The sequence below is a fragment of the Triticum urartu genome, chromosome 5, assembly GCF_003073215.2.
Source record: "Triticum urartu cultivar G1812 chromosome 5, Tu2.1, whole genome shotgun sequence".
NCBI lineage: Eukaryota > Viridiplantae > Streptophyta > Magnoliopsida > Poales > Poaceae > Triticum > Triticum urartu.
Window position 1 is genome coordinate 398,787,432 of NC_053026.1, and position 22,588 is coordinate 398,810,019.

Sequence of the window (22,588 nt, forward strand, 5' to 3'; positions counted from 1 at the left end):
GTATATATTTTTTGTCTTCTTTCGTCTTTTCTGAATTATTTGAGTGTATACCTACATCCAAATGTTGTAGCGCTGTGAGAGCGGTTTTATTTTCACCCGAGTGAACAGTAAATTTGTAAAAAAATGCCAAGTAAATTTAAATTTCTGAAATTTCTGCACATCAAAGATAAGAGACGCTTATATGTGCTTGTAAATTTTCAAGCTGAGATGACATTCAAATTCGATCTCCATTTTTTTTTTCTGTATCAAACTCCTCAGATGTCAGCACAATGCGAAATTTTGAAGGCACCTAGAAGAGTCTTTCATCTTTGATATGTAAAATTTCATTTTTTAATATTTTGTTTGTTATTTTATTTGAATTCACTGTTCATTAGTGGAGCATATGAACTCGAGATAGTTTTTTCTTTTCTTTTGAGAAACTCGAGATCAGAGTTTTTTTTTTGAGGGGCTCGAGATCAGAGTTGGACTTTCGAACTAATCCATGGGGTAGAAAAGCCCAAGGCTGGAAAACTCTAGACTGGCCCATAAGTCCATTTGGATGTTTTTGAGGGGGACGGACTTTAAATCCTAGGGCCACACAAACAGCCCATCCTCAAGTATTCGCTCGGCGTAAAAGCCACGGATGTGCCGATTACCACCCCAGAGAACAGAATGAAAGAAAAGGGTAGCTGCCAGCTGCACAACCAGCATAGACCGGGTCTATAGACTTCCGGGACATAACCTTACGATGTCAGTCGCCACGCCCGTCGAGGCTTCCGGTCCCACGCCGCAACCCATACACCGGATCCACGCAGCCCAGCCGCCGGGCGGCGAAAGATCTGAGCCGCGACGGGCTCCATCGCCGGCGAGCGCTCGCTCATCTGGCCTATAAAATTCACTCGCCTCCTCCCCCGGCTTCGCGTCCCTCGGAGTGCCCGATGACGTGGCGCCCCTCCACGCCTCCGCCACCACCACCTCACTAAGCCGCCCGACACCACCGTACTCCGACCGACGAACCCCCCCTTTAGCAGCTTCCAAACCCTAGAAGGGGAGCAGCGCGGAGGGGAGCATTCGAGGAGCGCCCGCGATGGCCAAGGCGCGGAAGCAGAAGCCGGAAGGGGGCGCGGGCGGAGGCCCCACCGTGCTCCACCAGAAGCTGTGCCTCTCCATCGACATGGAGAACCAGCTGATTTACGGGTGAGCCTCGCCGCCGCTTATTCTGCCCGAATAGCTTCGACCCACTCATGTCCCGTGCCCTAATGCGCGCGGCTTTAGCTGCCTTTTGGGGATGCTTAGTGTAATATGCTTCCTGCCGCGAGGGCTAGGGTTTGGGGTTGGTGATTGAGTGGTATGATGTTGGTGCTGCGAGCGTTTTTGTTCGTGCTTTGGAGTTTGAATTGTGCAATGCCGTGGGGCAGTTAGTTCCAAGGCACCGACTCTTGTCTTGTTTGATTTATCTATGAATCGTAGCTAATTGAGTAGAGACCACACTTACATTTGTATTGTAATGGTAGTGCTTAACCGCGTGCTCTGTATTTGGTCAGGATTGGTTGTTTTTAGTTTGCTCTGTTTATCAATCCGTGCATCTATTGTTGCTATTATCCAGTTCATGTGTTAATTATGCAATATAGTAGTGTGCCTTTCACCATGAGGAAATGTGTTGCTCCCTGCGGTAGGCAAAATGGCAAATGCCCAGTAGCATTTTCGAGTTGAACTGTTAAAAATGAGGTTACAGTTAGCTGATATAGCCTGATAAAACATATACAGTAGTCTTGTCCTGATTAGCAATCCATCTCCTTCATAGCTTGCTGGGTTCATGTAAGAGAAGTTAAAAAAACAAAATAAAAATTGTGGCATGCTGAGAGTGCAGTAATTTGGAAGGAAGCATTTCCATTCCCACGGTATTCATACAAAAATTCAATGGATTCAAGAACTTCATACAGAGCTGATTTATCATTTAATAAATTATTAAATTGTATCTTTAGAGACAAAATTGCAAGCTACTTTATGTGCTTAACAGCTAAATTATCACTGCTAGGATCAGTTTGAGTGGAGGCATGTGCCGTAGTACGCAACTTTTTATGGTACAACCTGTTCCGAGGCAACAAGTTTTGGTAAAAATGGGCTACCATTGTAGTTCCTTAGTATGCAAATGCGGGTCTGCTTTTCTTTGAAAACAGGAATATCTAATTGGTACACTTGGTTCTGGAGACTTGTGATGATTGATTCAGTATATGTTTCCAGATGCGATTTTAGTTGTGCATCAGAAACTAGTCCTGATTTGGAAAAATCTAAATGGAGGGATTGGACTGTCTCAATGCTATGAGGAATTACTCAAACAACCTTGTAATTATAGAAATTGAAATGAAATATGAATCTGGATTTATGCAAGTGTCAGCCAAAACTTACACAAATCTATGTAGTTGTCTTCTCAACATAAGGAAGATGTTCACATACTTTCCTGTGTTAAAATTGATCATCTGAGCAGTAGTGTGTACTAGGATTTCAGGAAATAATTCAATAATTCTGGAATCCCTAATTTCCTTCTCTCCTTCTGGATTCCCTCTTTCCCTTCTCTACCAGCGCCTGCCACGGCGCCAAATCAGGCTAGCAGGGATGTTGCTTGGGAACCAAACTCCCCCTGAGCTTCCAGATCTCTGCATATGAATTGTTTCTTAGAGATTATTGAATCCCAGATTGTACTTGCGGACATAGTCATTTTGACTTCTCATTTAGATTATTGATTATTAAATCCCAGATTGTATTTGCGGACATAGTCATTTTGACTTCTCATTGTGAGTATGTCCAATGGGTAATTGGGTGAAGGACCTGAAGGTGCCCAAATAATAGTGGTTGGCGTTTTCTTGAAAATCTAATGAAATTGGGCAGTATTGCTTAGTACTGTCTAAAGAAGTTGAAAAATAATATCAAGTCACACTAACACGTGGCCCTGCATGCCATCCTTGCACTGGATGGTAGTTTTCCAATTTATCCCTATTTTCCGATGGTACTGTGCTAATTTCCTCATTATTAGTTGATCTTCAATCGAGTATCCATAGTGCAAAACCTTCGTTGTGATCCCATGGGAGCTTCCTAAACTTTATATTTGGTCCATTCATTAAGGTACACCGAGATGAAAGTTCTTCTAGCTGAGAACGATAGTTTCGCTCTACATGCTGACAGTATGACGATTAGGAACATATTGGTGGATGGTGAGGCTGCTGAATTTGAGTATTCTCCTCATTGGAAAAATGTTGATGATCAGTCAAGTTGGTTGTCAGTATCATGTTTGAAGACTGCTGCTGATGCTGCATGCTCAGCTTACGTCTCTTCTCTAACCAGTGAAGCTGTACCTAATCTCATCATTTCATCTGAGAGATCGGTCAAGTCAACCACTGAGCTACCGGGTGATGAAAATGGTGAAAAGCATGAAGGAATTGGTGGAAAACATGTTCAATTTTCTGATGACAAAGCAGTTAAAATCTGCAATGGTTCTGTGGAGGAAAATGGTAAGGAAGAGGAAAAGGAGAACAAAAAAGAAGATGAAAAAGATAATGAGAAGGAAGAGAAAACTGAGATGGAGGTGGAGACAGAGAAGGAGAAGGAAACTGAAGAGGAGAAGGATAAAGACAAGGAAAAGGACGAGGAAAAGGAAAAGGAAGTCACAAATGAAAATGAGAAAGAAAAGGAAATGCAAATCGAGAGCGAAAAGGTATAAACGGTTTTGTTAATGCATGTTAATATCATTTGTTTACAATTCTAGAGTGAACATGTAGTTATGATGTGTTATTGTAAATTGTTGTAGGTGAAGAACACAAAACTGGTTCGTGTAGATTATATTTTGGAGAAGGCCGAAACTGGTGTTCATTTTGTCAACAATGTCTTACATAGTAATAGTCAAATAAGGCGTGCACACTGTTGGTTCCCTTGCATTGATAGTGCCACACAACGTTGTCCGTAAGTGACTTTACTTAACTCTGCCTGTTCATCTTGCTATTGTAGTTGATGTTGGTTGTTAACAATACTCTTTATACCATGATGCTATTCCCAGGTTTGACCTGGAGTTTACAGTTAGCACAGATCTAGTCGCAGTCAGCAATGGGGACTTGCTTTACCAGGTATGCTTTCAATCTGTATCACAGTGAGGCAAGGAATCGATTCGATGTACTCCCTCTGTTCCTAAATATAAGTCTTTTTAGACATTTCAAATGGACTACAACATACATCCGCATGTAGACATATTTTAGAGCGTAGATTCACTCATTTTGCTCCGTATGTAGTCACTTGTTGAAATATCTAGAAAGACTTATATTTAGGAACGGAGGGAGTAGTATCCGCTAATGGAAAACTGATGCTTTTTTTGTGTTGACAATGAACCTTCCATAACACTTTGTGTTGTAGTATGCCTATTACTCTATATTCTTTGACAACTTATGTGATCTCTTGCCGTATTATTTCTGGAACAACCTGGCTTGTTGATTAGGGGCATTATGATTGACTGCATTTTTGCTTATACATTCCGCTGATGTTGCACTATGCAGGTCTTAAGCAAGGAAGATCCTCCAAGGAAAACTTATGTATACAAATTGAGCACTCCAGTTAGTGCACAGTGGATATCGTTGGTTGTAGGCCCATTTGAAGTTCTTCCTGACAAGAATGGAATAAGTGTATCCCACATGTGTTTATCTCCGACTTTGTCAAAGCTCGATAACACCGTCTCATTCTTTCACGATGCTTACAGGTGCTAAACAAAACACAATTTTGTCAAAACATTATTGTTTGGAGTTAGTATTTACTAATATCTTGAGAAGCTTGTGCTTTGGCATTTCTGAACTTCTTTACTTTCTTGACATTTGTTTTTCATGATTGTTGTTTTGCAGCTGTTATGAAGATTATCTCGCGGCATCATTTCCCTTTGGTTTATACAAGCAAATTTTTCTTCCATCTGAAATGGTAGTATCGCCAACAAGCTTTGGAGCCTCCACATGCATCTTCAGTGCAGATATCCTAAATGATGAAAAAGTTATAGACCAGGTGCATGCTTGTGTTCTCTCTGCTTTCTCCCCTATCAAATCCATCAATATTGTGTGTGACTATTTCACGAACCACAGTATGCAGTACTCCCTCCGGATCAGTATACAGGGCCCCCCTCGTATTTTGTGTCATGAGTCTGTCATCTGCATTAGATGTTATTGTATGGTTGTTAATTTGACCAAATAATTCCACTGATTTGTTTATGAATGTCTGCTTAATTGTATGCGCAATAGTTCTGCCAGATTCGGGTATGATTGGTGTATAATGCTTTAATAGACATGCATGTTGGTGATAGTTGACACATCCATTATTAAGAATAGCCTGAGGTTCACTTGTTTAGGTTTTCCTCTGCTTTGATATTTGAATTAAAGTTTTGTTAGCAGATTCTCAACTTACCTAGTTGAGATATAATAGCTACTACTGATGTATCTAACATATAAAATAGTTCAGATTATTGGCACGAGAATCAAACTAGCATATGCTCTTGCAAGGCAGTGGTTTGGCATATACACAAGTGCGGAAGAGCCGAATGATGGTAATTCATCTATACCTGCTAATTCATATGTGATACTACTTACGTAGGTAAAGTTTGCTGAAGTATTGATGATATAATACTCTGTTGGAGCAGACTGGCTACTGGATGGTTTGGCTGGTTTTCTTACTGACCTTTTTATCAAGCGTTACCTTGGGAATAATGAGGCACGCTATAGGCGTTTCAAGGTTTGTTGTCTTACTTACAAAAGTATCTATTGAGCTTCTTTTTTTACCATGGAATTGTTAATCATACATATGCTACCCATTTGAAGTTTGAACCAGGATTCTCTAGATTAATTAACTAGTTTATCATATTGAAATATAAAGTCAAGTCAGTAACCTGAAAGTTGTTCGTGCTTGAATGGTCTCATTTGCTGTTAATATTTCTTTCTAATAAAGGAAAGCTGGAATTAATTGATGCTAAAACGCTTGTGTATCTTAGTTCGTCATGCTACAGTGTTCCGAAATTAGTACACTGGCACAATATTGTTTTTATTGTTGTCAGAACTATTTATATACAGTTCTTGCTGTTGTGCATTACCTTCTAGTGCTAATTTGCAAATGAATGATTGCTATTCTAGTTGATCTTGCTGTTAGAACAGTCTGGTAGATAACAATAGGAATTTGACTCTTGTCCTTGGGATAGGTTTGTACTATGGCTGAGTTTGCAGTTGCTAAACTGTGCTGTTCTGAACTAATCTTATTATCTGCCGTGGGAAAATAGTGTGGAAACAGAAAAAATAAGTTAGTGAAACGATAAAGTAGGTGAAAACTGGTTAGCCATAAGCATGCAATCTCATCTTGATCTGATTCACAAGATTCTTGTTTGTTATTTATTGAAATCCTTCTGTGTACTTGTAATAGGCCAATTGCACCGTATGCCAGTTCGATGTCAGCGGTGCAACTGCTTTGGGGTCTCCTGATGCTTCAACTGATCTGTATGGAACTCAAACACTTGGCTCATATGGGAAAATTCGTTCATTGAAGGCAGTAAGTTTTGTTTTTGTAAACTATACCACTAGCTTTATGCATCATTCTCTCACATTCATATTTTAAACAGGTGGCTGTTCTTCAAACATTGGAGAAACAGATGGGACCAGACTCTTTTCGAAAGGTTGCTATGTGCATCTTTGGTATTCTGGTGTTTGTATTTTTGACAATTTGCTGTCTACATCAGTGAAGCAGTTTGCTTAATCAATCGATGTAACTTCTGAAAGTACTTGCATAATTCAGTATCTCTAGGATACAGATTGATAGTCATTTGATTACATGACTATTAATGAACAACACTTGCTGAATTGTTGAATACTTATACTTTCTGCAAAAGAAAAGGAAATGTTTGTTTTGAATGAACATTCTTTTTATCATCTAACTACTGTTGTCTTTGTGTACTTAATGCTTATAGATCCTCTTGATTGACTGCTATGAGCATTCACTTATGATGATGTGGTTGTCGTTTCCTATTCCAGATTCTGCAGATGATAGTTGCTTCAACTCGTGCCTCGAGGACACTAAGTACGAAAGAGGTATACCTCTCATCTAACCAGTTGTTTATCGGCTTTATGCTCGTGATCTTTAGTTTGGAACTTCTCTTGGCATTTCTTAATATGCCTTTTTTCAGCCTGGAATATGTACATTCAATATATTAGGAGTGGTGCATGATATTCTACAAATGTTTGTGCTGATGTTCTAGTTGCACTCCATTGTGGGCTATAACTTCTCGTACGTTAAACTAAGCACTGTAGCATGCTGATTACTGTAGTTTCACAATATGTTGCACTTCTATGCTAGTCTGGTGGGCCCTCTTTGTTCATTTCTGCACTCTGTTGCAGTAGCTATCTGATGAGACTCATCCATCATGGCCATTGCCACATCAACAAAAAGACACATACATATGTATTTAGCAGCATAACCTCAACTTTGTAGTATGCACACAATTGAATTTATTAGATTATGTTCATTTATTCAGTTTAGGCACCTCGCGAATAAGATTGGCAATCTTGAACGTCCATTCCTCAAAGAATTCTTTCCACGGTGGATTGAATCTTGTGGATGTCCAATTATGAGGTAAAAGAGCATTCCTTGTTCGGATTTACCCAGTAACAAGAAATCAATCTTTTTGTTATCTCCACATGCTTACGCATTCCTTCTGCTTGCAAGATTGGGAATCTCCTATAACAAAAGGAGAAATCTGGTCGAATTAGCTGTTTCACGGGGTTGTACAGCAAAAGCTGATCCAGGTTCTGATAGTCACGTGAATGGTGATATTCAAGAAGGTGCAACTGGATGGCCAGGAATGATGAGTGTACGTGTTCATGAAACTGATGGAGTGTATGATCATCCGATTCTGCCAATGGCTGGTGAAGCGTTGCAGGTGGTGGAATTACAGTGCCATTCCAAACTAGCAGCAAAGCGGTTTCAGAAAACCAAAAAGGGCTCTAAGCCTGATGGTTCTGATGACAACGTAGATGCTTCAACTCAAGAGAACCGCACAAGGTCTATTTTATCTAATCCACTTCTTTCTTTATCCTGCAGTTTACTTGAAACTTATTTCAAATCTGTGTACTGCAGCATGGATTCCCCTTTACTATGGATCAGAGTGGACCCAGAAATGGAATACCTTGCTGAAATCCATTTTCACCAGCCTATTCAGATGTGGGTGCGTATCACCAGATAAACTTAATGTTGACTTTAGTTTAATGCTGCATAGTTTGTATAAAGGAAATTAGTAAATTTTTCTTGTTTAACTACTGGAGTCTTCCCTATTTATCTAGATCTATCGTCATTTTATTTTACTTTGTCATTTTGATAATTGTGTTAAACTTCTAATACTTGGTTGTGAAGATTAAGCTACACAAAGGCAAGTATCCTTTGTATGTTCAGAAGGTGTTTATTGAATCTGGACTAGTTCAGTTTTTGCCTTGAGGTTCTGATTCCTTTCTGCCTTAGGCCCCACAATATTGCCTGAGCTTGATCAGATTTATGCTGCATCTTTCTGATCTACTGCATCTTTCAATATTTTTTTTTGCATATGTACAAATGGTCTCTGCTTCCTTGTTGGTCTTAAATAAATGCATAAAATATCCATATGCATTTTAAATAATGTAATTTTCCTCAATGTCAGTAAGACAATTGGACAAGCGTCTATAAGAGTGTTGGTATAGTTGCTTCTACATTGTGGAGCAGGGAATCTTAATAAGTTAATTAGCTCCAACATTACCTTCATATTTGTCAGACTTATGTATATGGTGCTTATTGAAATGACTTTTTGCCTGTAGTCTAAGCTTCAGGAAGAATGCAAATTAATAATTAACCAAACATGATGCCATTAGGATATATGCACACATTTTTTCTTCTATTTTTCACTCAAGTTTTGAGACATTTTGGCAGATCAATCAATTGGAGAAGGACAAAGATGTCATTTCCCAGTCACAGGCAATAGCTGTTCTGGAGAAATTACCCCAGCTCTCTTTTGCTGTGATTAATGCCCTCAGTAATTTCCTAAATGATACAAAGGTATTTCATCATGCTTCTTGAGACCTTAATTCCAATGTCACTTCGTACTGATTTGTAACACAACAGGCCTTTTGGAGAGTTAGAGTTGAAGCGGCATATGCATTAGCTGTAACTGCATCAGAGGTACACTTCTTTAAGTTCCATTCTGCGTGCAACTATTTAGAATTTATAGGATGCATTTTATTTAGTTAATGCATTTGTAGTGAAAGGGTTGGAAAGGTGTTTTTTATTCTCAGGAGTTTTACTTCAAAAGATCCATTCTGTGAAATGTCAAATGTAGCATTCGTATAGCTGCTGGTGGATGCGGATGCATAAGATAGGGTGGAAAATCAAACGATGAAAATAAATCTTGAATCGGTAGTAAGTTATATATTGACTTTTGCCATGTGTGCAGTATGCTTTCGAGGTGGCTAGATCTTTAAATTCCTTTTTTTAATAGCTTACGCCGGCATTTTCATTTGTTTACACTGTGCAGTCAAAAAATAGGAAGATTTTGATAAGTTATAAAATTTTCAAGGGATCATGCTTTGGTGTAACGACACTTTCTACACTGTTTGTTTTGCTGCTTACCTGAATTGTCTTCTCTCTTCATTTAGGACACAGATTTAGCTGGGCTGCTTCATCTGGTTAAATTCTATAAAAGCCGCCGGTTTGATACAGATATTGGATTACCCAGGTCAGGATCTGCATTCATCAATAAACCTGTTGTTTCTAGTCACAAACTATTATGTATCCATGGCTATGTTTGCTTTGTGTTCTAAACGTGTAATAAACATTATTTTATTTTACTGATAGGCCGAACGACTTCCATGATATTCCAGAATACTTTGTTCTTGAGGTAATGCACTGAGGTAGGAATTGTATTTGTGATTAACCGTGTCAACAAAATCCATTGTATAGCATCATTACCAAGATTTCTCATACATTCATCTGTAGTTTGTTAAATGCAGTTTCAATATTTTTTGATAATATTAGAAGAGTTGGGCTTACAGTCATACATGAGAATAACCAGAATAGCAAGATAGACTTCCTCTTGGGTCATTAGAAAAGAAAATTTGTATGTTCTTGATTGTGGAGGCAACCATGCCCCCATAGGATATTCTGCAGGCTTAACTGTCAATTTTGTGACTTGTATTTTACTACAGAAAAAACTCAATTGAGTCGGTGTTCCAAGGACTTTTGGATCATGAAATTTCAACTAAAATATGAAATAGAAAGAAAGTAGGGTGGGGGGATTTCTAATATCATTGCTTTATCCATATGAATGTTGCTGACATCATTTCAACTTGATGGCTGTTGATCAAGTTAGTAAATCAATGATCATGGTCGTCTTTACTCAAGCCATTGTTGTTGCACTGATCTTTTTCTTTGCGCTCCTTCGATTAGGCAATTCCTCATGCAGTAGCTCTTGTTAGATCATCAGATAAGAGCAGCCCGAGACAAGCTATTGAATTTATTCTTCAGCTTCTAAAGGTTTGCATTTTATCTACGAATAACATATAGCCCTATGCTTACATGTTGATGCAACAACAATTCTAATCATTTGCACTTATCTTTGTCCTGACCCATTTTCAGTATAATGATAACAACGGAAATGTATACTCTGATGTTTACTGGCTAGCTGCAATGGTCCAAGCAATAGGCGAAGTAGAATTTGGCCAGCAGGTTTGTATGAATGCACATTGACTACGTACAGTATGCCATGTATTTGTCTTTTAGATACCTGTTGTGGATCGTTAGCTATTCAGTGGCTGCATGATCAGGCTTATGATCTGTCCTCAAGTTTGTTAGGAGTACTTGCTACAACAACAACAATGACAAAGCCTTTAGTCCCAAACAAGTTGGGGTAGGCTAGAGCTGAAACCCATAAGATCTCGCAACCAACTCATGGTTGTGGCACATGGATAGCTAGCTTCCACGCACCCCTGTCCATGGCTAGTTCTTCGGTGACATTCCAGTCCTAAGGAATACTTGCTAGATAAGCAAAATAAAAAATAAAAAATTACCAGTTAAGGAAGTGTGGGCACTCTATATAGCTGAACTAACTATGCTTTTCCCTGTCAGACCACATTTATGGTCAAGCCTGTCAGACCATATTTATGGTCATGCCGTGGTGATGTACCTGCTACAATTCTATTAGTTCAGTTAATTTTTTCCATCTTATTTGCTAATCCAATTTTAGTGTAAATTTATGTTGGAGGTTTGCTCTTCATTTTAAACCTGGCCCAATGTGCATCTGTTGTTTCAACTTGTACACGTACTATTCTGCCAACATTGAAATTAAGGATGCAAGTGGACTGGGTTGGGCTGATACATTGGTCCATCCTAAATCCTTTTGCTTTGCCCCTAATGCCTGAGCCATGAGTAAAAAGTGAGCCACCAATTAGGCAAGATCGGTCAGTAGGTTGATCCATTTGCTCCTAACTTAAATAGGGCTAATATCCCTTTGGTTTATATTCTTGGGCGTTCTTTTGAGATATTGTCAAGTGTTCTTTAGAGAAAACCTTAGGAGAGGCCACTGATGTTGGTGAATGGCATTTGATTTCCTTTTCAGGGCATAGGTCTCCTATCCTCTCTTCTGAAGCGTATTGACCGACTCCTGCAATTTGACAAGTTCGTGGAATTGGCCTAGTAGTATTTTTTTCATTTACTTGTCCTCCTATCAAGGTGATTCCTACTAACTGGCCTGAAAATTTCATGCAGCTTTATGCCTGGTTACAATGGGGTTTTGACTGTCAGCTGCATTCGAGCTCTTGCACGTATAGCGGAGAGGGTATCATCTTCCATTTGCCTTGTAAGAACGATCCCAATAATAGTCCTCACTGTCTTGTCTTATTGTCGGTGCTCTTCCTGCATAACCCAATCATATGGTGCAAAATTTTGTTACTGCAGGATCGTATTTGTGAATTAATTGCCCCTTTCCGTAGCATGGATAAACCATGGAAAGTCCGAATAGAAGCCAGCAGGGTTCTTCTTGATCTCGAGCTTCACCATAAGGGGCTAGATGCAGCTCTCTTCTTATTCTTGAAATATACAGATGAAGAAAGATCTTTGCGAGGTTAGATTGGTAGAGTACTTTAGGCTTCTTTTTGTTTAACTTGATTTCTTGACATTGAGTTATTGCAGGTGCGACAAAGTTGGCTGTTCATGTCTTGCGCATATGTCAAGCAAATATTGAATCTAACGTTACTGATCAGATAAAATTGCCAACACTCTTTGGTCTCCTTCACCTGCTCAGTAGCAAAAAAGCATACAACAATGTCCTTCTTCGCCATAATGTGTTCTGCATTTTGCAAATTGCTGCTGGAAGGTTAGTAATTGTTACTTAGGTTGACACATTCTCTCATGTTTAATTGTTATATTGCTAGATGCAACCTTTGCATATATGTTGGCTTTCCTGAAATGGGATACAAATTAATGAAGTGTACTCAACATGATTTGTTAAACTGCAAAGCTATTTGGCGTGTTCTTGAGTTGTGCCAGTTAGTATCCTTAGTTATTATTATGCTAAGTAATGCATGATTCTGCTAAGAAAAGATAATGCATGATCAATGCTAATTGTTACCTACTTTTCCATTTTTATTTCGTGGTACAGCCAGCTGGAATTTTGGTCAATATATATGGTCATTTAAAAAAAGACGAGGCAATGTTTCATTAGTGTATTAAGGACAAATCTGCAAGTCATTGAGCATTCCTTCCAACATAAAATATGTTTTGCTGTATATTGTACCCTTGTACTGATATATCTCCTATTTCAGGTCTCCAACACTGTATGGAGTTCCAAAGTTTGTCGCCCCCTCTCCACTGGTCCAGGAGATATCAGTTGATCAGCATACTAAAGCCGATTCCTCGGTTCCTCAACTATCAAGGCCTCAAGAACCTTCCACTAGCACTCCTAGTGTCCGTGAGGTCTTACCTGCCACTGGACCTTCCAAAGATGCTGATAACATATCTAACTGCAGTGAGAGAAGGAATGTTGTCAAAATTAGGGTTAGGCGTAGTGCATCATCCAGTAAAGCAGATGGTGCTGATCACCAAGATCATTCACATGGTGGAAGAAATGAAAACGAAGCGGGTCCTTGTAGTTCTATGTCTGTGGATGCCCCTATGGTTGGAGCGCCAAATGAGCCACCGACCACAAGTAATCATAATATTGAGGAGCAGAACTCATGTCATGACCGTGAATCAAGGATGTCCGCAAGCGTGAGCAACGCCAAAGTAATGGACACGTATGAAATCTCCAAGGAACTGCAGTGTACAGCCGATTCAAGGATAGATGCTGCTGATTCAAGGCTAGATGCGGTTCCCAAGGATGAGTTCTCTCCTGTCGTCAATGTGCGGGAAGATGTGGATAAGCCTGGCAGTCAGCTTGAAAGAGTATCCACCAGCTACGTTGGAACCCAAGCTCCAGACTCCGTCAATGGGCTGCACTCTAAAGAGAAGAAGAGAAAGGACAAGAAAGATAAGAAGCGCAACCGAGATGAAAAACGAGACAAGAAAGATGACCCTGAGTACCTGGCAAAGAAGCGCCTCAAGAAAGAGAAGAAAAAGATGGAGAAAGAGTTGGCTCGAAAGCAGAAGGAAGGTGACAGAGCTTCTTCTCAGCAAGATATAGTAGTGAAACCCTCCGACTCGCAAGGAACTGTGGCAGCAACGCCACCGGCTCCAGAGCAAAGTGCTGAGCCCCAGGTTTCGAACAAGGATGCTGCAGTAGACACGGCACGGACGCTGACGCCGCCGCCGACCAAGAAAATAAAGATAAAATTCAAGCCCTTGAAGAAGATAGGCTAATAAGCGGAGTTGTAAGTTATCCTACCTAGATGGTCCTCACTCCACTATTTGTGAGGATTGAATTGCTGTACAGTAGAAAAGGAACAGGCGAGCGGTAGATTGTACGATGAGCGGCCAGATTTTTTTTTTTGTGAATGGCTAATGTATCTTGTAAAACAACAACTGCCCCAGTAATTTCTGGGGAGTAATTCAGATGAAGCTGTAGGGGTGGGCAACTTAGGGCGACGGAGAGCGCCCCATTCTGTGATATCTCCCGGTCTTACGGTCCTGGATGGTGCAGTGCAGTTCTGTTCTGTTCTGTTGACAAGGCTTTTCACTTGTATGCTGATAAGTTTTGCCTGCATTGCAATGGTTTGTCATTTTTTATTTAATAATGTTGCTTTCCATTTTTATTGCCCCCGGCAAGGTCCGGGCAAGCAAATCCTTCTCGAAATAGCAAACTGAATGCCGACTCCCAGTAACCAAACGGCGAGCAAACCACACGGGTTCTTGCCAAGAAAGGGAAATAAAGCGATGGCCTTATCCAGGAAATGCGGTTTTCCAGCCCGTGCGATGAGTCCAAAGCTAACAAGCACACGAGCAGCAAGAGCCAACGGGCCGGGGCCCCCCGCGTCGCTCTCGCAGATCACGAACAAAAGAGCTCCTGAACGAAGCCCGCCGCCGCACGATGGCACATGGAGCAGCAGCATCAGGCGGCGCCGCCTCCGCCGCCGCGCGGGCGAGCAGAGGCGCGCCGGGGACGTGGAGGCGGGTGCGGAGGGCGGCGCGGGAGGCGGCTGCGCACGCGCTGCTGCTCTGCTTCACCACCCTCCTCGCCTTCAAGCTCGACGGCGTTCTCCTCTCCCGCTCCTGGTGGTAAGTCAGTCGACCACCCCCAACCCCCTACCCTAGCTATGGTCACACTTTCTGCCAGTCCACAATAGTTCTCGGCGAGAGTTTGGGCGGGCACCTGAAACCGTGCGTCACTTTGTGTTGTGCACTCTGAATCTTGTGTGCAGTTATAGCAACCCTGAGGTAGTTAGATTGAGCATGCTGGTCTTTTCTTCTTTCCGATGCTTTGTTTAGAATTTATAGCTGAGGACGACGACAGTAGGAAGTACTAGCTGGCCCGTTATAGATGGAATGGAAAGCTGCAATCCAATTGAACATGCAGATTCGGGTCTCAACGGGTTGGGAAATGATGTATTGGCATTGGTGATTTGAGAACATCCCTGTAGAAAATTTGTACGGGGCAACAGCCTAGCTGTCTTATTGGGGATCTTTTTTTCCAGAAAGTGCAAAAAGTTTTTTCTTCGCAATCCATTGACAGATAGGAAACAGTGTTATAAGGTCTACAAATAGGTGATTCCAATGCCACACGCGCCACCTCCTAAGTGCCAAGCTCCGACCTGAACCATGCCCGGACCATGCAATACTCATGGACGCACTTCCGCACTGATTTTATCGAACAGCATGGCAGCCTCAGGCCTGACCCCATTCAAGACGGCAGCGTTTTGCTGGTCTTCCAGATCCAGCATGCAGTGAGCATTAACACCAAGGATAAGCCCTTTCTCTGCAAGGATGAGGTTGCGTCCACAGCTGATTGCCATGAGAAGACTAGGCGTTGATCAGACCCAAGAGAGTGTCATATTGGTGATTTGATATATTCTTTTGTCCAATTGAGTAGCAGCTAAGACCATGTGCTTACTGTCCATCTTTCATTATTTTTCCTCTCCTGATAATGTGCTGTTGGCCTCGAGTTCTAGTATTGTGCTGCATGGTTATCACAGGCATGTATGTATGTGTTCATTGCACATTACTCGCTAATAGCCATCGGAATATTTAAAAAAAAATAAAGCCATCAGAGGGGAATTGAGCGGTAACTGGTCTTATAAATCGGGTTCCAGCTATTTTTCTGATAAAAAAAGCTGAACAACTTGCTTTCGTCTTCATTGCCCAATTATACCAAGCTGTACTTCGTCTGGTGATGAACTGAGGGCAACCCTCTGCATGTTAAATTTTCAAAGTGCTCAACAAATCTGCAGGGTGCTTTTCATTCCTCTGTGGTTATTCCATGCTGCCGTTGTTCGGTATAGATTCTCATTGCCTGCTCCTTCGTTGCTTCAAAATTACCAGGTGTGTCTGTTAGCTTTGCTCCAAATTCATTCTTTCATTCTGAAGTTGAAATGTCCGGCAGCAAGTAAATTAGACTATTCAACTTTACAGCGGATTCCATGCCATTCCATTGTTGCCACACCCTTGCTAGTTGCTTTTGAACTTCTTCTCTGTATCTACCTTGAAGGTATTAATGGTGAATCCAAAGCTTATTGTGAATTTATCCAAAAAAACGCATTCGTTTTTGTTTGTCTCTGTATTTTCATTTGCCAGTTGAGTGTGTTATCTGTCATCTGCAGGCCAGGGTGAACCTTTTCTAGATTTAAAGCTTGTTTTCCTTCCACTCCTGGCCTTGGAAATTATTATGTTAGTTGACAATTTCAGGTAACTGACAATTCTTCAGGGCAAAACTGTAATTGTACTTGTATTGTATGTATCACTATTGGAAATTTACTAGAATCCATCAAAAAATTGGTGTTTCCAATTTTATCCAAGTCACTCAATGTTCTAAGATTTTAAACACCTCTATGTCCAATCAACATTGGCTTAGTTTGGGGCCAGGGTGGGCCCCCTCCTCGCAAATCAATATCTCATTATTATGTACCAACAAATCTTCACGTACTAAGTCAATACACTGTTGATTGCCCCCAGCTTGATATCCAGTTAAGCTCTTCCACTGCCAATCAATGACTATTAATTAACATTTTGCAGGTTTATGAACTTCAGTTTCGCGCATTACAAATAATATTTTGGATAACATTCTGTACTACAATTGTATTTTAAACTTGCGATGGTTTCAATTCAATGTTCCTACTGCCTAGCCAAGTAGCCATGATAAGATGTCACTATGATGCAAACTGATGGACCTCTGTTGCACAATACATTTTTGTCAGCAATAATCCGACCTGTACGATGTCATTCTCACTCAATGTCTCACATTGTAGAAACTGCTGAACAGTGATATAATCTTATTGAATTAATAAGCACATGATAATAACTTAGTAATTGATGGTTTTCACTTATATACTTGTTTCTGGCTGCTAGGTTGCTGAATACCTTTACGGGATGCTATTTGCTAGTATATTATTGACTAAATTGTAATGTGAACACATGACTGGACGTCTTTGAGTGACCAATTCTCCATTTCAGAAACTATGTTGTAAAGAATACTTTAGCTAACATTTCTAGTTGTTTTGTTGTGCTTCCTATCTTTTCCCATTCTCATTAGGATGTTTGGTGCTCTAATGCCTGGACATGGGGAAACAATCACTGATGAAGAGATATGGGATAGGCTTCCTGTAAGAATCCAGAGTACACATTGCACCTGCGTTCTGTAACTTTTGGCCTGTGTTGGCTTGTTCTCCTACCTTTTAACCGAATCAACTAAACCTACAAGCCTTTTCATTTCAGTAGAAATCATTTCCCCGAACTGCAATTTGTGGATAAATGTTGCTTTGTCCAACAAAGTGATGTGTGTTAATTCTAGACATACTTGTATACATGTACCATAATGTAATTAAAAACACTAGATATCAATGTTGATTACCGGATAATATTTTGTGAAGACTTAGCCTTAACCATTACTAACAGCTTCATATTTCCTTAGCACTTCTGGGTTGCAATTTCCATGGTGTTTCTACTAGCAGCTACTTCACTCATGCTTCTCAAGCTATGCGGTAAGCTATACGAATACTATTAAGTGTGGTCTAGTTGTGCTGTTTGGCATTATATATGCCCCCCCTCTTTCTACGAGATTATATCAGTGTATCTAGCTTAGGTACTTTTCTGCTGGATTCGCACAGTAATTTTTTGAGGATAACTAGTTTACAAGTAGTAGCATCCATAGTCAAACATGTTAAGAAGCTGAAGCACTTAGCCATAGGTCAGAATACTGTAGTGGGCCTCTTTGATTAGCAGGATTGTAGAAGCGCAGGAATAGGAAAAAACACAGGATTGGAATGGCACGCCCATTTGAATCCTACAGAATTTGAGTTTGTTTGATTGCATCACAAGAAGTTGGAGGAGATGCTAGATTTGCTGTGGAATGTAGTACAAATGTTTCCTTAGGAAAAAGTTCTATAGGATTCAATCCTACGAATCAAAAGGCCAACGTAGGAAAAATTCCTAAGGGTTCTACTCCTCCAAAACTCTTGTGAAAATCTTTTGAATCAAAGAGGCCCTAACATTTGAATCGGCTAAGTTATATTATTTTCCACAGGTGATGCAGTTACTCTGGGGTGGTGGGATTTATTCATTAACTTTGGGTAAAAAAGATATCCTGTCATTTTAAGTTACAGTATAATTCCATGGAGCAGTCCTCACTAATTACTTGATGACAAAATTTACAGGATTTCCCAGTGCTTTGCTTTTCTTGTCTGCATAAGGTGGTCCAATCCAATGGTCGGTATACAGCCAATCCTTGGTATAGCAATAAATTCATTGTGCAGGAACAGAGTGTGCAACTGAAACGATAACATTTCATTATTCTCCAAAAGGGATCCTGATGTAGACAAACCATGTGTTGTGCAGGATATTGGTGGCCCTGTACTGATAATTCCTATCGTAATTTCTCAAGTTCTCCTATGTATGCGCTTAGAGGTCTGCTCTGTTCCATTTTTCCAAATGTTTTTTCCCTTCAAAATTGATTGGTAGCATTATTTACCACCTTTCTGTGCTTTCAACTTCTGTTCAATGTGATACGGCATATGTAATCTGTGAGCTGACTGCCAACATCCTATGTATTCTGTCCTGCACATAGATTGTGGTACCGTTTGTGAGCTGTTCATTCCATTTTTTGTTAAGCTTGTAGTCACCTAGTGTCTGTGAAGGCCAATATGATTATTAACTCTATGTTGAAATACTGTTCAACTGCTAGTCTAAGTACATCTTGTCTGTCTATATTCTGTGCAGGGTACTCCATCTTATGCACGGTTTATTCCGGTTCGAGCTATTTTCTCACCTATATTTTTGCTCCAAGTGGTTGCTGTACTGTTTGCCGTTTGGAGATTCTTTGAAAGGCTTGTTATTAAATTGCAAGATGGAGTTGTTAGTGAAGGATATATTTCTGTCTCATCAAAGATTGATGAGTTGTTTATGATGGTACAATATGGTTCAAGGTTCTAAATGCCCTCTGTTTTCTCACTTCATTACCTCAGTCCCTCCTCCTTCTGTACATTAAAAGCTGTATATTTATCACAGGAGTTTTAATTGGATTCTCATATGGTTAATTTGCACTGCTGTTCAGGCTCATTACGTGGTCTATTGACGAAGATAGCAAAGAGGAACAAGCACATTTATGCTATACAAATAACATTGGGTATTCACCACATAATTCTATCTAGTTGTGAATTATGTAAATATTTGGATTTATAGGTCACCAGTGTTATTTATTGTATATGCCATGTCTGCTTGTCTACAGATGCATCATTTGTACATAAATCTATGAGAAGCTAGAAAACATAAATATTCAAGTAAACACTGCCTATATGGAGGTCACTGCCTCTTAAAACAGAATGGCAGCATATCATTTTTCTTATTGTTGCTGTGTTTCACCCTTTTTGGGTAGGGGGACTGCCGGACTGGGGGACATGTAGTAGTGCGCTGCAGAAGTGCATCAGGATGAAAGATGTGGGTCTGTGTCTTGTTGAGAGAGGAGAGGAGAAGACAAGATAATCATCACTATCTAAAAGAACTTACTACGTTGAGCCCATAGTCGAATATGGAGGATGTCATCTAATGTTACATTATCTGAATGATGGGCAAACTAATCAACTACTCCCTCTGTAAACTAATATAAGAGCATTTTGATTACTAAAGTAGTGATCTAAACGCCCTTATATTAGTTTGCGGAGGGAGTACAAGATAATAAAACCGATTGTTTCAATACAGTTCAATTGGGAACCATTCAGAGATAAATACATTTAATTCAATTGTCTGCTCTTTCATCATTAACTAAAAAAGATCACCTATGCATGTGTATCTTGAATCATGTGTATTTAGATAACAAGATGGCTAATCACTTTAGAACCATTATAAATACTTCCAGGACAGTTGAAGTCTTCCATTAATTGGTCTCGTTATTTGTCTGTACCTTTGCAGGTATAGTACATTTTGCAGTTATCCCCCCGAGATGGTAAAAGAGATGCCGAAAAAAGTTCTTGTCAAAGAGGTTATTAATTTTTTAATATTCTCTGCACTAGCTTATTTGTTTGCATGGAGCTAATTAGTCATGTATACTTTCAGATACAGAGACTTCAGTTAGCATTGGGAGAGCAAAGCAAAATGGCAATGCTTAGCCAACAGCAGTGTGAGAGGCTGAAGAATGTATGCTTGTTTCCCCCATTTGAAAAAAAGGATCAATAAGTATTACTTCTGTACCAAATTACTTATCTTAGATTTCTCTAGATATGGATGTATCTAACACTAAAACGTGTCTCGATACATCCGTATGTAGACAAATCTAAGACAAGTAATTCGGGACGGAGGGAGTACATCTTAAGAATGTCTAGCAGGGTTTTCTCTGGTTTGCTGGTGTGCTGCAAGTTTGCAACAACAAATATTGGCATTATTGCATTTTAGAATGTTCAGCTAATTTAAAAAGTCCAATGCCATTGCAATATGACTGGGAGAGACTATATCTCATCATGAAAGAACCACTGTAAAACTTAAGATGCAATACATAATTCTGATTAATTTTGACCGGAACAATTTCAGCGAGCTAATAATACTTCTGATAATTTGTCCATAAATACAGGAACGAATCTTATGTCGAATTTGCTTTGAGAGGTACATCTGCATTGTTCTGCTTCCATGCCGCCATCATGTTCTATGCGAGTAAGATTCCTTTTCATTAACTAATATGCCCGTGCTCTGTACGTTCACAGGTTATTACTTTGAAGCTCTGAAGCTACATACTGATATATGCGCGTTCATATTTATCTGCAAATGTCCAACCTTCTCTTTTTTGTTGTTCTCGCAGACCTTGCTCTGACAAGTGCCAATCATGCCCGATTTGTCGAGTGCCTATTGAGACCAAGTTATCTGTTAATGATGCAGTGAATTCAGACGATCCATTAAGTGACATTGTCTAGAAGCTGACATGTTGGCCATAGCATTAGAACTTCAACTTCTGGTGTCAGCAGCAACACACTGATTGCCGGTATAGGAAGATAAACTATTCTGGCTTTGAAGTTGAAAGGAAAGCTAGAATAAGTTGCGGCTCAGAACAGAGGACATGAAAATCAAGAGCCGTACCGCGTGCGCAATCCCTCTTCTCGAGTGACAGTATTACAGAAAGAAAGTGCGAGCGGTTGATTCTCTCTCACCCATATATGGCGGCAGCACGAATAGCCACTTGAACCACTGAATTTCCTGGCAAAGGCTGCCAGACGTGTTGCACCTGGACAGTTTCTGAGGAAGGGTGGTTCTTATATAACTTCTTAACAGCTGATAGGGGGGTCACTTCAGGTTGTTTGAACTGTTGTTTTCAGGGTCCAAACTATAACTTTCACTTCATCAGTTCAGACGAGTTTATCCGCTGTTTGCAGCAAAGCCGCACCGCTCTTTCCAGTGTAGCTAGTTGTTACCCATCTTTCTTGTGAACATGCATTTGCTGCCTAGTACCTTGGTGCACATATATGGATAGGTAAGGCAATAATGGGTTCCCCAGTTTCTCACCCCAGGTTTCGCCGTCGCGGCGGAAAGCTTTGGTCGCTGGTCCTGTCAAATGATGAGAGCCATTGCTCGTGCAGGCACGTCGGCCGCATCATGCGCGGGCCTTTCTCCTGCTCGCCGGAAAGAGGAGCTTTGCTGTACGAGAATGGGCGCGCAAGTCAACATTTGTGGCCGCGATCGACCTCTCACCCCTCCCGTCAGGTTGCCATGAAATGATTCGGCATGTCTTGTGGCCTGCAATGCTCTTTGCAGATCGAGGGGCTTTGCTTTGCTAGGTGCATTGCCCCGCGTGGCGGAAGGACGGGTCGCGCTCCGTTGGTGCGTTCCTTGTCCGCGCCGTTGCTTTCTTTCCAGGTCCAGGTCGCCTCCCTCTGGTCGTTGCTTGTGTAGACCTGCTTTTGTGCTGCCTCCGTCTTTGTGTGATGATGATGATGGTGATGCATGTGGCGCCGCAAGGTGGCGGCAAGCCAAGCCAAGCCGCATCTGGACTCATGCCGGAAGCTGGCTGGCCCTAGGTCCAACTCAGCACATGTCTTGCTCGTCTTTGTTTATCTGGACTGGATGGCTCACTTGTACTTGCAAGGTTAAGGACTAGTGGTTAGCGATGAAGTAAATGAAGTGGGTCTTGCGGCCGGTCCCTAACTAGGACGAAGATGATGATGAACGGAACGGAGGCACCACCTGTAGCATCTGGTTTGAGAACATCTCACATCCTAAATGCGTGACTATGAAATAAACCAACTCTAGTTGCACATCCTTTGACGGCCATGCGCAAACCGCCCAACTGTGGTTGCACCCGCAAGCCATGCAACTCAAGATGCGCATCTCTCATGAAAAAAAAAATCCTGAACGCGCATTTCTCCTATGCCTAGGAACTTATTTTAGGTGAGCACAAACAAATATGGATACTGTGGTGGAGATGCTGTTAGCTAATCGGGACTGGTCATCAACATCATGTCTCGCACCC

At 40.8% G+C, this 22,588-nt stretch overlaps 2 protein-coding genes across 5 annotated transcripts; both read left to right on the top strand.

Annotated features, from left to right (window-relative positions):
• Nucleotides 1-713: 713 nt before the first annotated feature.
• On the top strand, nucleotides 714-14,103 carry LOC125509271 (transcription initiation factor TFIID subunit 2). Its single transcript, XM_048674199.1, has 25 exons — nucleotides 714-1,176; nucleotides 3,103-3,691; nucleotides 3,785-3,936; nucleotides 4,031-4,097; nucleotides 4,521-4,720; nucleotides 4,860-5,013; nucleotides 5,464-5,548; nucleotides 5,642-5,733; nucleotides 6,412-6,537; nucleotides 6,608-6,661; nucleotides 7,017-7,073; nucleotides 7,517-7,614; nucleotides 7,708-8,043; nucleotides 8,119-8,206; nucleotides 8,938-9,063; nucleotides 9,130-9,186; nucleotides 9,660-9,739; nucleotides 9,859-9,901; nucleotides 10,450-10,536; nucleotides 10,639-10,728; nucleotides 11,618-11,676; nucleotides 11,767-11,857; nucleotides 11,956-12,121; nucleotides 12,190-12,373; nucleotides 12,822-14,103. The coding sequence occupies exons 1-25, from the start codon at nucleotides 1,067-1,069 to the stop codon at nucleotides 13,852-13,854; spliced, it is 4,224 nt and encodes a 1,407-aa protein (XP_048530156.1). The 5' UTR covers nucleotides 714-1,066; the 3' UTR covers nucleotides 13,855-14,103.
• Nucleotides 14,104-14,352: 249 nt separating this feature from the next.
• On the top strand, nucleotides 14,353-21,534 carry LOC125509272. 4 transcript variants are annotated; one of them, XM_048674201.1, is made up of 15 exons: nucleotides 14,390-14,709; nucleotides 15,879-15,969; nucleotides 16,060-16,135; nucleotides 16,248-16,332; nucleotides 17,177-17,246; nucleotides 17,555-17,624; nucleotides 18,167-18,212; nucleotides 18,297-18,348; nucleotides 18,478-18,546; nucleotides 18,859-19,064; nucleotides 19,193-19,264; nucleotides 20,047-20,116; nucleotides 20,191-20,271; nucleotides 20,702-20,781; nucleotides 20,927-21,534. In XM_048674201.1, the coding sequence occupies exons 1-15, from the start codon at nucleotides 14,522-14,524 to the stop codon at nucleotides 21,036-21,038; spliced, it is 1,368 nt and encodes a 455-aa protein (XP_048530158.1). In that variant the 5' UTR covers nucleotides 14,390-14,521; the 3' UTR covers nucleotides 21,039-21,534. The 4 variants fall into 4 exon arrangements, 2 of the variants coding, with proteins under 2 accessions (XP_048530157.1, XP_048530158.1); XM_048674200.1 differs by lacking the exon at nucleotides 15,879-15,969 and having other exon boundaries at nucleotides 14,353-14,709; nucleotides 15,970-16,135; XR_007284022.1 differs by lacking the exons at nucleotides 15,879-15,969; nucleotides 20,191-20,271; nucleotides 20,702-20,781; nucleotides 20,927-21,534 and having other exon boundaries at nucleotides 14,353-14,709; nucleotides 15,970-16,135; nucleotides 19,147-19,264; nucleotides 20,047-20,109.
• Nucleotides 21,535-22,588: the final 1,054 nt, after the last annotated feature.

What these genes read in the sequence shown, in the direction of transcription:
- LOC125509271 (XM_048674199.1), top strand. Translation starts at nt 1,067, where the DNA reads ATGGCCAAGGCGCGGAAGCAGAAGCCGGAAGGGGGCGCGGGCGGAGGC. An exon ending in AGTGCCACACAACGTTGTCC is followed by an intron (nt 3,937 to 4,030) that starts GTAAGTGACTTT and finishes TGCTATTCCCAG; the next exon opens with GTTTGACCTGGAGTTTACAG. An exon ending in TATCATCTTCCATTTGCCTT is followed by an intron (nt 11,858 to 11,955) that starts GTAAGAACGATC and finishes TTGTTACTGCAG; the next exon opens with GATCGTATTTGTGAATTAAT.
- LOC125509272 (XM_048674200.1), top strand. Translation starts at nt 14,368, where the DNA reads ATGGCCTTATCCAGGAAATGCGGTTTTCCAGCCCGTGCGATGAGTCCA. An exon ending in GATTTATTCATTAACTTTGG is followed by an intron (nt 18,213 to 18,296) that starts GTAAAAAAGATA and finishes CAAAATTTACAG; the next exon opens with GATTTCCCAGTGCTTTGCTT. An exon ending in AGTGTGAGAGGCTGAAGAAT is followed by an intron (nt 20,272 to 20,701) that starts GTATGCTTGTTT and finishes CCATAAATACAG; the next exon opens with GAACGAATCTTATGTCGAAT.